The 14,556-nt window shown below is 31.5% G+C and overlaps 1 protein-coding gene across 1 annotated transcript in view; it reads left to right on the top strand.

The window, feature by feature from the left end:
- LOC111062473 (sushi, von Willebrand factor type A, EGF and pentraxin domain-containing protein 1-like) overlaps window positions 1–14,556 on the top strand; it is an 85,523-nt gene that overhangs the window by 23,895 nt on the left and 47,072 nt on the right. Inside the window, exons 11-25 of the mRNA XM_039431451.1 lie at window positions 284–481; window positions 1,387–1,488; window positions 1,671–1,817; window positions 2,265–2,389; window positions 2,619–2,733; window positions 3,555–3,743; window positions 4,261–4,361; window positions 8,253–8,475; window positions 9,133–9,294; window positions 10,247–10,405; window positions 11,099–11,371; window positions 12,098–12,225; window positions 12,955–13,054; window positions 13,725–13,938; window positions 14,323–14,486. Coding sequence (XP_039287385.1) covers window positions 284–481; window positions 1,387–1,488; window positions 1,671–1,817; window positions 2,265–2,389; window positions 2,619–2,733; window positions 3,555–3,743; window positions 4,261–4,361; window positions 8,253–8,475; window positions 9,133–9,294; window positions 10,247–10,405; window positions 11,099–11,371; window positions 12,098–12,225; window positions 12,955–13,054; window positions 13,725–13,938; window positions 14,323–14,486 — 2,400 coding nt within the window. The remainder of the gene's footprint in view (window positions 1–283; window positions 482–1,386; window positions 1,489–1,670; window positions 1,818–2,264; window positions 2,390–2,618; window positions 2,734–3,554; window positions 3,744–4,260; window positions 4,362–8,252; window positions 8,476–9,132; window positions 9,295–10,246; window positions 10,406–11,098; window positions 11,372–12,097; window positions 12,226–12,954; window positions 13,055–13,724; window positions 13,939–14,322; window positions 14,487–14,556) is intronic.

Consider the following 14,556-nt stretch of genomic DNA (forward strand, 5'->3'; position numbering starts at 1 on the left):
ATTCAGATTGGCTCAAAATATGAATTTGAATGAATCATAATAATATTCTATTTGAATAGAAAGCATTTATGTTAGTCATAGGGAATGCTGACTTTTGAAAGTGAATCACACTGCAGCTGGATGAATATACCTACTACTGATCCGGGTTGCAATGGTAAAGCTTAGTATTGAATTGATAAACCCTATGTACCTAGTATACCAATGAATTATTCATTAACAATAGATCCAGAATTTCAATTGCTTGTTACTCACTGAACAATATAACATCTATAATATTTTGCAGCTATGCAATGCCCAGCTCTGCCACCAATCAACAACGGATTCTATTCGCCTGAAAATTGTACTTCGAGAAAGAAACATGAATTTGGAAAAATGTGTGAGATCTCGTGTTTGCCAGGCTATGAGTTGCATGGACCTGATCAGCAAAAATGTCTAGCGAAAGGTGTATGGAGCAGAAGAAAAGAAACAACAACCTGTCTTGGTAAATAACACATTTTAATATGTAATTTATAATTTTCTCATATCATTGCTTTACTTAGTAAGCTCATAGAAACATTGAATACATTAATTTAATAATTGATTTATTCATGATTGCTTATATTTATATTATATATGTATTTATTTTAAAAAAATCCGGCTGGTAATCATGTGATCAAGCGGTAAATGTGTATTGATTATTTATAATGCAATGGGGAATGAAAACACTTCTAATCTATTTATTTTGACAATTAAAAATTGTAAGATAAAATACTATGGTCGGGAGAGAACAACAGATTCAGCCCAAAACTGCTCTCATCCTGATGAATTTTTAGAAGTACCTTCTTCTTAAAAGTAGCTGATGAACTACTATAATCTATAAATATAAATTATAACTTGAAAATTACATTCGTAGCTATCATAACTATTATTTGAGACAATATTATAGAAACTGTACATAAATTAGTACAATCTGTTCTATACATTGGAACCCTTACGGTACTCTTATTTGTGTTATTATTATTACTGTTTCATATTTATTCTTTCTCCATTTTTTCTCTTCTTTGAAAGTGGTATGAAATTTTTCTCTGTAAAATATATTTTAATGCTGCTCATTCATTTGTTATTTACCAGAGGTCTATCATGATCTGGCAATTGAAACCGGCCCAATCAAACTCTCACACGTCATTCAGAAATTATATATATCATTCTTTCCATCTGTATTACTTAATCTCTATCTATTATTTCCATCTTTGGCATCATTCCATTCTCTTTGTTCCTTCACTTTTCATTAATTCATTTTCCATTTTTCTCTATAAGCTTGGTTGATCAACATTGGTGAACTAACCCAGTTATTCAATTGAATAATATGTAATTCATTTTGTTTCATTTTCAATAATTTAATTTCAGATGTCACTCCACCCATGCTGCAATGTCCACCCGATATATTCATGACTCCAGATTCTTCATCTGGAAAAGCACTGGTGAGCTGGATTGAACCGGAACCAGTAGGTCAGTCAACAATTCACAATTATAATTGTTATTTCTCCCCTTGTAGTTAGTTATTTGCAGACGAATATTTTGCATTATTCATCAATGAAAAATTGACAGCACATTCAGTTAAGTATTTTAGTAACATTTTTGTGTAAATGTTAGTTATTATTTTTATTCTTATTAATACAATATTCTTACAGATAACTCGAATGAATCAGTTCTACTGTGGAATGAACCAGCCTTGGAATCTCCATTGCTGTTGGGACCAGGCATAACAGTAATTACATACACTGCCACAGACCCTAGTTTCAATCAAATATCTTGCAATTTCTCAATTTTTGTTGAGGGTAAGGTGTATTTTATTACAGTTTCTGATTAGGATTTATTATGTCAATTACCGTATGTCTTATTATTATTATCAATATTTATCACTTTGTTTTCTTTTTTTTTGCTTTTTATCAATATAAAATTCCCAAATTGTTAAAAATGATTATTCGATTACAGTATGTTTATGAGCTGCATTCGTTTGACTTTTAATTTTGAATGAATTGATAACATTTTGTAGTACTCATATTTATGTTGTCATATTGAATATAAAAACAATTCATATAATACTGTGTTGGATTTGATTACAGTATGTAATCAATTTTCTCAATTAAAAATGTTGACCCCAATTTTACATTCTTCCTATTATATGCCATTACCATTACTCACAATTAATCTAAACACATGAAAATTTGAAGATTGGGTAAATATTTGCTGAAAAAATATGCCTTAAAATTATTTTGTTTTAGATAATGAGCCTCCAACAGTAAGTAATTGCGATTCAGATCAAAGTTTTCTCATAAGTGTCAGTGAGCGGGCAACAGCAAATTGGTTGAAACCTGATTTTCATGATAATTCCGAACAACATTTGAAGGTAGGTTCTCACTTAACATTCGAATTTATACATTTCAATGTGTGAGGCTGTGACCAACAATAAATGCTAATTTTACATACTATTTTCTTATGGTTTTTAATGAACACTATTTGCATAATGTTTTTGATAAATTAGTTCATATTCTTGGAATCAAGAAATAGAATACTGTACTGATAATACTTGGAAACAATAGAAGCAATCATCTGCAGTTCATTTACGATTATTACAGATATTCGAATCTCACAATTTGAATGAGCTGCCTGTGGGATTGAGTCACATCACATACACGGCGACTGACGCATTCGGCAACAACGTATCCTGCACTCTATCTGTTCAAGTGATTGGTAAGTCACCTGTTCTGCAATTTTCCCATTTACTATTCCATTTATAGCTTCTACCTTCATTCATCAATTACTACCTACTTGTACTACTGTCATTCATTGGATCTTTTCAAAATTCAAAGTAAGTGTGCTTTGCTTAATTGTTTGTATATTGTCGTGAAATGGTGTCACGCGCATTAGATATGATTTTTAATAATATAGTATGATGATGATATTATACTATGTTAATATAATCACAATCGCATAATTTATAGACTAAGATCTTGTGCCTTTATTTCTCGTATTTGAACCTATCATGTATAAGACGCATACAAGGAAATCAATGTGGCGTGAGCACATTATCCACAAATAAATCATATTTGAAAGTAAAACTATTGTGACCGTTGTTCAGATTTTATTTAAGCTTATTTGAAGCTCAATCAAGATCAGGAGTGAGGGCAAAGATGTTTTTGCTGCTGGGCCCATAGCAACTCTCCAGTGTGGAATATTGCGAAAACGTGTTGTTGATTTCTCTGTACCCTATCAATTACTATAACTCATTTTTCGAGCTCGTCCCAATCAATTGCTCAGTCTTCATATTATTCTCATTTCAGATTCTTGAATAAAGAATTGAAAATTTAAAATTAATTAGTTTTAAATTTATTTTGGAATTATTAATTTAAAAAGTTTACTTACATAATCTTACACATTATAACAGCATATTTGAATAAAATTATCTAGTTTGCTTCATAGTTTTGATGTATTGGGACTATAAGACTTTGAAACGTGTCTTTTTTCAAACACAATAATAATTAATTGAATGATATTTTTGAATAAATGTACAGAAGAAATGTGTGAACTGCCAAATAATCCGTTGAATGGGAGGCTGAACTGCAGTGAAACACTCGATAATGGAGGAATAACATGCTCTGTTATTTGCAATGAGGGGTATTCCCTTATAACGAGGAATGGAGGCTCACGATTCATATGCAATTCCACTTTTTCCGACTTGGAACTTATTCCTGATTGCACAGGTATTTTGCTATTTATGAAGATACTATAAATAGCTTACTCAGTAAATATGTAGTAGAAAATTTATTTTAATGATCTTTCAATTATACAAATAAAGAAACTGTCATGAATTTGACAACTTTATTATTGAATACATAAAAAATTATCATTATAGAGGTATGAATATTACATCGAAAATTAAATGATCCAGTTACAAGCTTCGAATATGATTCATATCATAATCATAGCATTATATAGAATATAAATAATCGAATTCATATACAGTAGGTACCGGAACATTTAAAAAAATATCAAGTTATGAGTATTGTTAGACTAACAACTTATTATTAGTATATTTAGTATGCGGTACTCAGTTATGAGTAGGTATTGAACTAATTACTTGAAGTGTCTTGTTCCTTCTGAATTGATTGCCAATCATTTAAGTATTTCAATCAATAAGTACCGTAGTTGAAAAACACAAGTAGTAGGCCTACACGCCATAATTTTTTGTCATTGATTCGTAACTACATATTATTTCAGAGACTGAAATACCAAGCAGTGTACTTCAAAAAGGAGAATTGTCTTTTGAGCCCGCCGATAAAAGTAATGACGTATGTGATAATCACGTTTTCCTAAACCAGGTAAATAAATTAATCTTTCAGTACTACTTAAATGAATCCATACAAACAACTACTAAATGGTTTCAAATGTGAGTTCAATCAATTGAATGCAATACGTTCAAAGCATTTTAAAAATTCGAAACACAAGAGAGTGACTTTTATTTTTATAATTCTTACTTGATAATTCATAATTGATATTTATAGGCAGCTTATAATAATAATAATAATTGATACTAGTTGATATATATGTAGAACGGGAACCTGATTGGGCACAACCAATATTCTTCTTATAAAAACTCTCTTGCATTTCCAAGTTTTTTGAGGTATTTCTAATTGCATGGAATGTCAAGTTGAATCACTATTTAAAGGGAATGTACACTAATGTGATAAAAGGAAATAAATGGGATAGTAAGGGCTATAAGCCTGTTTTTTACATTTCGAATCATTTTATGATTATGTGTTTTGTCTATGTTGAATAAAAAAATAATAAAAATCTCACATCTTCTTACAAGTTTTGGGCTTTAAGCCTGTTGTTCCTTTCCCAATCTTCTCTTCTTCTTCTTCTTCTATATCTATAAAAGGCTACGCCCCGACAGACTGAAATCACAACACAGCCCCAACTACTGAGCCTAAAAACTTGAAATTTTGCACAATTGTTTATGGTAGCCTCATAACATCCACTAAGAAAGGATTTTCTGAAATTTACCCCCCTGAGGGAGCTGGGGCCCCCAAAAAATGTTGTACTTTTTAACCGCTCATTGCACAGCAAAGTCATGAGGAACTTTTTTGTTCAGCCACGAAAAAAAATTAGATCTATGCAGAAAAATTCCGATCTGGAGCACAGGGGGGTTAAGAAGAGGGCATTTTTGTTCAGCCACTTTTTTGGAACTTTTTTGAGGAACTTTTTTGTTCAGCCACGAAAAAAAATTAGATCTATGCAGAAAAATTCCGATCTGGAGCACAGGGGGGTTAAGAAGAGGGCATTTTTCGAAAATTTTGATTTAAAATCACACTACAGCTCAAACTAATTGGCCTACAGACTTGAAACTTTGCACAAATATTCCTCAAACATGCTAGACGCGCACTAAGAACGGATTTTGAGATATTTTGCCTCTAAGGGTTTCAAAGGATGAAAAAGAATCCTATTAAGTAAGGTTATGAACATGGTAAGGTGAACGCCATATGGAACTGAGATAATTGACTAATGATATTTTAACATACAGTATGTTGTAATCATTGGAAAGCTTAAAATAATCTTATCAATCAGCTGATTGAATTAATTTTGCGTTTATCGAGAGCGTGAGCTTGCCACGTGTTTGTTCCATTGTTGTATGCTTGGCCAGTTCGGTTTGCGCCTTCTATCAGCTGTATATGGAGTCTCATACATTTCAATTAGAACAGAGCACAGAGATTTTCTTTGGTTAGGAGTTTGTTGGTAATTCTTTTTTCGAATTCAAATTTTATTGCCTTAAAAATCACATTGAAAAATTTCTTAATAGACAACAAGATTACCTATATTCACCTATATTTATTTGTAGCATGGCCAGAAAAAGACAAACTTGAGTACTAGCTGTGAGTTCATCCAATATAACTTATTTATATTTTTTGTTAATATTTTGTGAATAAAAAGTACGAGTTGATGAGAGATTTGAGTAATTCCTTATATCTGATCGAAATGGTTATTCATATTGTAGTAGTCGGGGTCACTGCAATCAAAAGTTTTTTATTCTGTAGCTAATAAATTTCATACGTATTGATTGTCCATAATGTATTCAGTGTCCATAATGGAAGTGATTAAACTACTCGAAATTAATGACTTACTGGTCCCTCATAGAATTTATAGTATTCCTGGTGATTGAGCCTGTCTTTTTTCAGCGTTGACTATTAATAATAAAGCTTCATTTACAACTAGCTTACCCGGCGAACTTCGTACCGCCAAAAATTTAATGTATCTCATGTCACACTTGACTTTATTTGGTGAATCATGAAATTTATCTGACAATCAATATTTTCATTTACATCTCAATACGGACTTCCTATGTGCTTAGTCATGCAGCATTCATTATTCCAAAAACATATTCTTCTCAATCAATTGCTAGTAATATCTATCAGTAGTGTGAAATTAAAAAAATAGATAGGTTAAATCAGTGTTTCAACGATTAATTCAATGTTTTCATAGTTGTTGACTGTCAATAGATGGTCCAGGAAATATGCGATGTACGATGATGAATCACACAGAATTCCATATTCTTTCCATCTTCCATTTTAGGATGAATATAAGCTAAGCTGAATTCGAAAAAATTGTAAATTATTCTGTCATTCTTCAGTAATTGATAAATGCAATATGAACAACTCTCTTTCATGAGGTGGATTATGAACAACTCTCTTTCGCAGGTGAATATTTTTTTTCAACATTTTCCAGTTTCTCAATGATAGGGGAGTGCTAATTATCTGTATAGGTATTTTAAGGAACCATTATCTACAGCTAGTACCAATCAATTACACTTCAACTCCAAACCATTACCGTTACCGTTACTCCAACTGGTACCGTTTTAATACCAGTACACAATTTATGTGACGTGTTCATTACAGCTGGTAACTTTAGATGCTAAATCATATTATCACAATATGATCTTGAATCATGATCATCTTTCCGTTCTTCGGTAGCCGCTCGGCCGACAATTTCGAAAACCTAGGTCTGTAAAATGGATTAATAAATAATTATTATTAGCCCCTCCTTTAAAAATTTCTGTTCAGAAACCATTCCCAATATTCACACAACATATTCCCAAAGTTTGATGCCGTTATGTCAAGTAGTTTTCAAGTCTATAGGGAACAAACAAACACACAAACTTACATTCCTCTTTATCTATATATATATATATATATATATATATATATATATATATATATATATATATATATAGATTTACATTCGGCTCAAACAAAAGCCTCTCTAAATGGAGGTAGAATGGTAAGGTTGACAACTTTCAGTTCTGTTTTTTTAACATTTTTTGTTTTCAAATCACTTTTTTTCATTTTTTTTCATTTCATTTATTGTATAAAATACTATAATCATAATACAATTATGACATTGGAGGAAAAACTAGGCTGAGCCTGTACTATTTCTCTCCAAAAATTTTGATAAAATGTTAATGTTGTCCAAAAGATGAGGTTATGTAATCACACACTGCTTCGTTAGTTGATTTTCGGTCCAGGAATGATAATTTAAAATTTTGAATTTTGAAGGTTGATTTTTTACTCTAAATGAATCACAGAATGTATCACAATAAATTAAAAACTTTAGAATAAAAAAAAAGTTCATGTAGTATCTACTATTATGTTTGAGACACTTCTGGCGCTATCATAGTTTCACCACTATTCTGTTCCACAGTCTCATCTCTTGCAGTCGTTAACTATATCTATAATAAAGTAAAGAGTTGGCTTATACACGTACTGGATAGGAAAATTATGTTTCATCACATCTGAACTACTGGACTGATTAACTTTAAATTTCGCATATAGATTCTTAATTAACCAAGGATGGTTATAGGCCTATTTTCAATTCTTCAAAATTACATTAAACAAGTTTTCAGTTTGTCAACTTTTAAAATTGATCCTTGCGAAGCACGGGCTTCTGCTAGTCATTCATAATGAGTTAAGAATGTTATTGTATCTATGAATGTATAAATAAATAAATACATAATAATTTTATTTTATTTATATTCTATACAATTTGTAATATGAATAAAAAATTAGTAATATGTTGCATAAATAAATAAATCCTGTACAGGATTTTCCTTGCAGGTGATTGGTTTCTTATATTTTTGCTGAAAGTTCTTTTTTATATTTATTGTCATGAAGAACCAATAAATAATCTATCATATATTTAAACCGTTGTTGCTTCTGCAGGTGAGAGCAGTAATCCAACGCTATCTAGAATCTGAATGTGAAGAAAATGAAGCAACTTGTCTGGTTGATAACGAAGTGAGGACGGAATGTGACAACAGGAGCGGGGGAGGGGGGGAAAAGTCGTATGCCTCAGGTTTAGAAGAAAGGAGCAACGACGTGAAGTACAGGAGAAGGAGAAAAGTCGGTAACAATTCTCGAGTTAAAGTCAAGTTTACAATGAAAGGTAATCCATTGTTTTTGTGAATAATATACAAATCTTGAAATAGAATTTTTACAATATTGTAATAGAACTAAAATATTTACATCAAAACGAAAGAAATATCATATCTTCATTATTGAGATAATTAAGAATGATATTTCAAACGTGTTGCAAAATGATGGGGTTTGAAATTATTTTGGGGTTTGAAATCAATTGAATTAAACCTAAAACATTTCTCTCGATCGGACATTATTGGAACATTATTTAGAACATCGTTTTAGATAGTGCGTGAAGTTTTCGGTTCAAAATTTTCCTGTTCCATTCAAAATTTAGGTTATTTTATTCTGTGAAATTGAGTTATTTATGATATCTATTTTTAATTGAAGGTTTGTATCATTTTGAAGTGTGAATTAACATTTTGATAAGTGTTAGTAGCTTTAGCTAGAATTTGATTTGGACTGTAGTATAAATTTTAAAATGGACAGTTTTGTGCATAAGCCTGTAAATAATGGTGCCTTCTCATAAGTTTAAAAATTGTACATGACTAAATAAATAAATAAAAGAATAAATTATACTCGGCACTGATCATTTTGCTTGCACTTTCTATAATAGACTTTCAAATTGAAGAGTTTGCAGGGTTTTACATGATAATAACATTGCATATTTTCTTGTGTTCCAAAGTCAAGACAGGTAAGAACAAGAGTGATGAAATTCTTCATGGTCTGACAAAAAATGATCTATTAATGAAAGCGGGCATCGATGTTGGAGTGGAGCCTCAATTGATCATCCATGAGCAGTTGCCTTTATGCTCGGTTGGATTTGTAATTCGAGGTGATAGTTGTAGTAAGTTTCAACTTTCCAATCGCAATTACAATTAGAATTCAAATTGAAACTTTTTCCATTCATAAAAATAAGCCACTTGCATTTATTCTATTCTGAGGCTCGTATAACGTGTCCTAGTGAGTTGCGGGGCATTAGTTATTATTGCGCTCATTACACTAGAGTCACCAGCCCGACCTTCAATCCTGATGGTGGCTCATTGCTATCTCAAAAATCTCAAATCAAATCAAATTTAAGATTTATTTTTTACATCAGCTTAGAACAACTTAAACTACATCAACAAAGGAATATCTTAACGTGCTTTATACATTGCTGCTAATCGTTGCTCTCTGGTGACCGAGACTGATCGCCTTATGTAATTCGAGCCTTGGTGTTTGAGACATATCATATTTAAAGCTTTGGACAGATGAGATTTCGAAATTTTTATCTTTGTAGGAAATGTCTGATTGATTGATTTTAAATGTTGTGACTCATGATGATTAAAGCTTATAACGTTGTGAAGAGGCACAATTGAATTGATAAATAAATTAATATAGGTGTCATTGATTTATAAAAATACATAATAATATAAATATATATCACTGTCGGTAACTCAACACTACTTCTATACAGATAAAAATCTAAATTCATCAAGATTAAAACAATAATTGCACAGGTTATTTTCCAGTCCTCAAATCAGCGTTGGAATTTCAACTGTATTGCAAATAAATTAACTGAGAATTCACATTGCTATGCCACCCAATGGTAATGTATAGGTCTGATTGTCATTTTTTCCAGAGGAATATTTATTGCAATTTGAAATATGGATTTTTGTTAATACCAATATTTCAATGCATTCCTTTTTTTCAAACCTACCAAGACCATATTGGGCGATATTGGTTACTACATTTTTGTGTAGATATTTTTCCAAATAAGGCTATTCTATTTAATTTTGGACCTTTTGATTTTTGAACAGTAAAGTGTCCCCCTGGAACGTTATGGGCGAATAATACACACTGCAGTCCTTGCCAATTGGGCTTCTATCAACCGAAACCTGGCCAAAGCCAGTGCCTGCAATGTCCCGAGGCAACCTCCACCAGGCGAGTTCAAGCACGCAGTGGTCGAGCTTGCAGATGTGAGTCAACATCAATCAGTACGGTAATAATTATAATGACTGCAGCAACTTTCAAAATGAGGCTTTTGAGTACTGTATGAACTTTTCAAATTAAAATTACTTATTTTAATAACTACCATTATTTTTATACAGTATTATATTTTTATTTACAATATTCTTTATGAATTATTTGGTTCCAATAATCACATTTTTGGTTTCCTATAAACAACTGTTAAATCATAAGATATACCATAGAATAAAACAAACTTCATAAACATATACGTTTTCTCTGATTAAACCTACAATAAGATAAAATACAATAAAGAGATCAATTTCTATTGATTATATAAAATAGAGATCAATTTCTATTGATCATAATAAAATTGAGATCAAGGATGTGATTATAGATTGATCAATAGATATAGATAGTTTTAACCTAAAAACTTGTAAAATATTCATGGCAGTATCATGTTGAAGATATGAGAACTTATAAGCTCTAAAACAATAATGGATTTTCTCTTCCAAGGTGATGTAGGCCTACATGGGTTTGAAGTTGAACCCGGGATCTGTGCTGCTACGCAAGTAGGCCTACTCTATCCAATAGACCACTGATCACTCCATTGTTTATTGTAAATCATGGTTTTTCAATTTATCTTAGATTCCAATAAATGCTATCAATATCAATGTTTTTTTATTATTTGTTTTTGGTGGCAGCTATTTGCCCTCCAGGCACTTATAGTAGGAGTCGAGGCAAGTACCCATGGAATGAGGGTGACATGGGTGTGAAGCCGTGCATCAATTGTCCATTGGGGACATTCCAACCAGAACACGGTGCGTTGTCATGCATCAAGTGCGCCAATAATCAAACAACTAAACAGAAAGGTAGCAATTCAAGACACCAGTGTATTGCGCTGGCAAACAACAGCACTTCCAATATGGTGAAAGAATGTAAGGAAATACGCAGAGGTCACGTGACTAAATATGTAGGTGGGTCTTTTTAAAAAACAGTATTCTCTGTATTCTAGTAAATTTATAAATGTTCATTTCTGTTCCTCAACGACTTTTCCAAGATATTCCTATGTTCAACACTTCAAAACATAAACCTCCATTAATAACTCCTAAAGAAAATTGCAATCATCATTCCCGAAAGTTGCAACTTTTCTTGTCGTACAATAACTATATTATCGGTTGTATTATTTATTGATAATGAAAATGCTATCAAATCTATTTTTTAATGTTGTGACTGTATATTGGATTGTAGGCTACACTTTCATCGTTGATTTTTACCTTGAAGAATTTTACATTCATTTTTAATTGCTCTAAAAAAGTTCCACATTCAGAAAGAGGCGTTTTAACATGAAATGGATCTTTATAGTTAGCATTCTGCTGACAGTTTATTGAACAATTTTTATCTTGGAAAAAGTTGAATATTTGCTTATCTACTTTTTCAACTTGAAAATAATCGGCTCTGATCAAATCTTGTATTTTAAAAAGTTGAATCTTTGCTTATTTTCTTGTTTAACTAGAAAATAATCGTTTTTGCTCAAACGAGCATACTGTACTATGGTAAGCTAGCGTTATTAAAACCCTTCTACTTATTCAGTGGATTACAATCAATTGAATGCTATTAGTCCAGTAAACAGTAGGTTCTCTTAAAAATTGATTTCTCTTTTAATAAATGTTGTGAATTTTCAAATGGAATTATTTATCCAGGATTGAATTGTACACCCCATGTTGACTTTTGCCTGACAAAGCCTTGCCTGCATGCTGGCACATGCCTGTCAAATCAAACTGCTCACACATGCTTGTGTGCTCCAGGCTTCGAGGGAAATGAATGTCAGGTAAACATTTCTTTCAATAATTATTATACTATTCGAATTGTTGATGAAATTTGTTCAACTTTGAATGGTAAAAAAAAGCGAAACCCTATAGAGATAAGGTATTTAAAACTCACAGTTCACGTTCAGACTTATTATTGCCAAGCATATCATCAATTAGCCTAATTTTATTGATATATGCAATTATTAATACACTAGTAATTATACACTAGTATAATTAGCTATAGAAGAATGAACTATTTTTAAAAGCTTTTCACTGTAACTATTACCGTAGAATTATCACTGTATGATACCATTTTGGGGATTTAGAGCTTCTTGACAAATCTGGGTGATTTTTCAATCAATCTTCAACTTGAATAAAATAAAAAAATAAATGATTGGAAGAAACAGATCTAATTTAGTCTTTTCACCTTCATGAGGCAGTAAAAATAAGTTTAGTAATCTTTACACATAGGGAAACAACGATTGGATGAAATTCTGTTGTAACATAAAACAAATTGATAGAGGCGGTATATGCTTGATCGTATAATTTGTTGTGTCCAATATCGTAGTTGTGAATAAATATTTGATCGTCAAAAACCAAGTTATACAAATTGAATTCAAACTCCTCGATTATATTTTTATAAAAACTCATTGTTTAACTAGTCTATCAGATTGCTTTTTGACGTTTTGAAGTTTGAAAATTATTGGATTCAAGCACATGATAATACTATATACATAACTACTTTTCAGAATAAAATTGATGAGTGTTCATTAGGGCCATGTCAAAATGGAGGTGAGTGTTTGCAAGCAGTTGATGGCTTCTACTGTCATTGTCCATCATCTTTTGAAGGTGAGCACTCCACAAACTAATCTTATATATCTTCAATAATTTTATATATTATCTGTATAATATATTTATGTTCGCATTATTTACCTTTGTGAATTCATAAGTATTTATTCTAAAGATTTATTCTAAAAGGTTTATTTTTCCCATGAGAGCATAGAAATGCCTTTATACACGCTGCACCAGGCTCTCGTGAAACATGAGGTTCCGCAGCGTCCCGAACCGCCTTAAACTCTTTGTAACATTACTTTATAGTGGGCTTATATTTCTCAAGCTCCACTCATTTTTTGCTCTCTCCTCCCTATGGCTCACTATAGATCTACTTATACTCAAAAATTATATTTTCAATTTCTGTAATTGTATAACTCTATCTCAGATATTACAAGTCCTTCTGCATTTGAAGACTTTTAAAGTGACCTTTTAAGTGTACTTTTCGGAAATCACATCTAATCATAGTCTTCTTAGGATTAATTAGATTAGATTACTTTTGCAAATTTTTTAGTGTTTATCTAGCCTATTGTGAAAAATGCATTATTATGTAAAACAGAATATTTTTAATTTAATTTCCTGTTATGTTAAATATATTTTAAACATAGCCATATCTCATTCATTATAATATTGATATCATATCAATGAATGTATTGTTCATCTCTAATTTTAAATTTGTAATTTTTAGGCCAATTCTGCGAATCGAAAATAGACGAATGCTCAGTCGACCCTTGTGCTACTGGCGCTTCCTGTTCTAATAGTAAAGAAGGCTACACTTGCAAATGTGGAAGTGAGTTTTCTGGCAAAAACTGCGAGATCAGTCCTTGTGATAGAACTGATCAACCTTGTATGAATCGAGGTTTTTGTCACACGGATTCCAATCCCACCCACCAATCATACAGGTGAGTGTCAATCTATTAAATCAATCATCTTCATAAGTAAGTATGTGCTTCTGTAAATTCATGAATGCATACGGTAGTCAGAATACCTTTATCAGAATAGAATTTTGGGTTGATGAATGAATTGACAGTATAACATGATAAATGGTAGTGACAGAGTCATACAGCTTCATATTATGTAAATGAGTTGATGGCTGATTGGTTTGATCACTGATGAGTGCAGATTCACCTTCAATATTAATACTACTACTTTATGCTAAAAATAAAATTTAAGATAGTAAATCGAGTCATCGAGTTTCATGGTTCAAAACCTTTTACTTTCAACTTAACGAATACTACTACAAGTTTTGAATAAAATCGTTGATATTAAGTAATCGATTTTTTCAGCTGTGAATGCTCAGAAAACTGGACAGGAAAGCATTGCAATGAGTCGCTTGATAAATGTGCCAGCGCACCATGTCTGAATTCGGCAACTTGCATAGCTATTTCTGGTAGTTTGAATTTTTCCTGCTCTTGCATTGCTGGATTTTTCGGAAGATTCTGTGAAACTTGTAAGTGATTATTTTTAATTACCCATCCTTCTCGTTGTTCAAGTTTTCTACATGCTTCCAATTTAAAAAA

Source organism: Nilaparvata lugens, chromosome 6 (assembly GCF_014356525.2).
Source record: "Nilaparvata lugens isolate BPH chromosome 6, ASM1435652v1, whole genome shotgun sequence".
NCBI classification, from domain to species: Eukaryota; Metazoa; Arthropoda; class Insecta; order Hemiptera; family Delphacidae; genus Nilaparvata; species Nilaparvata lugens.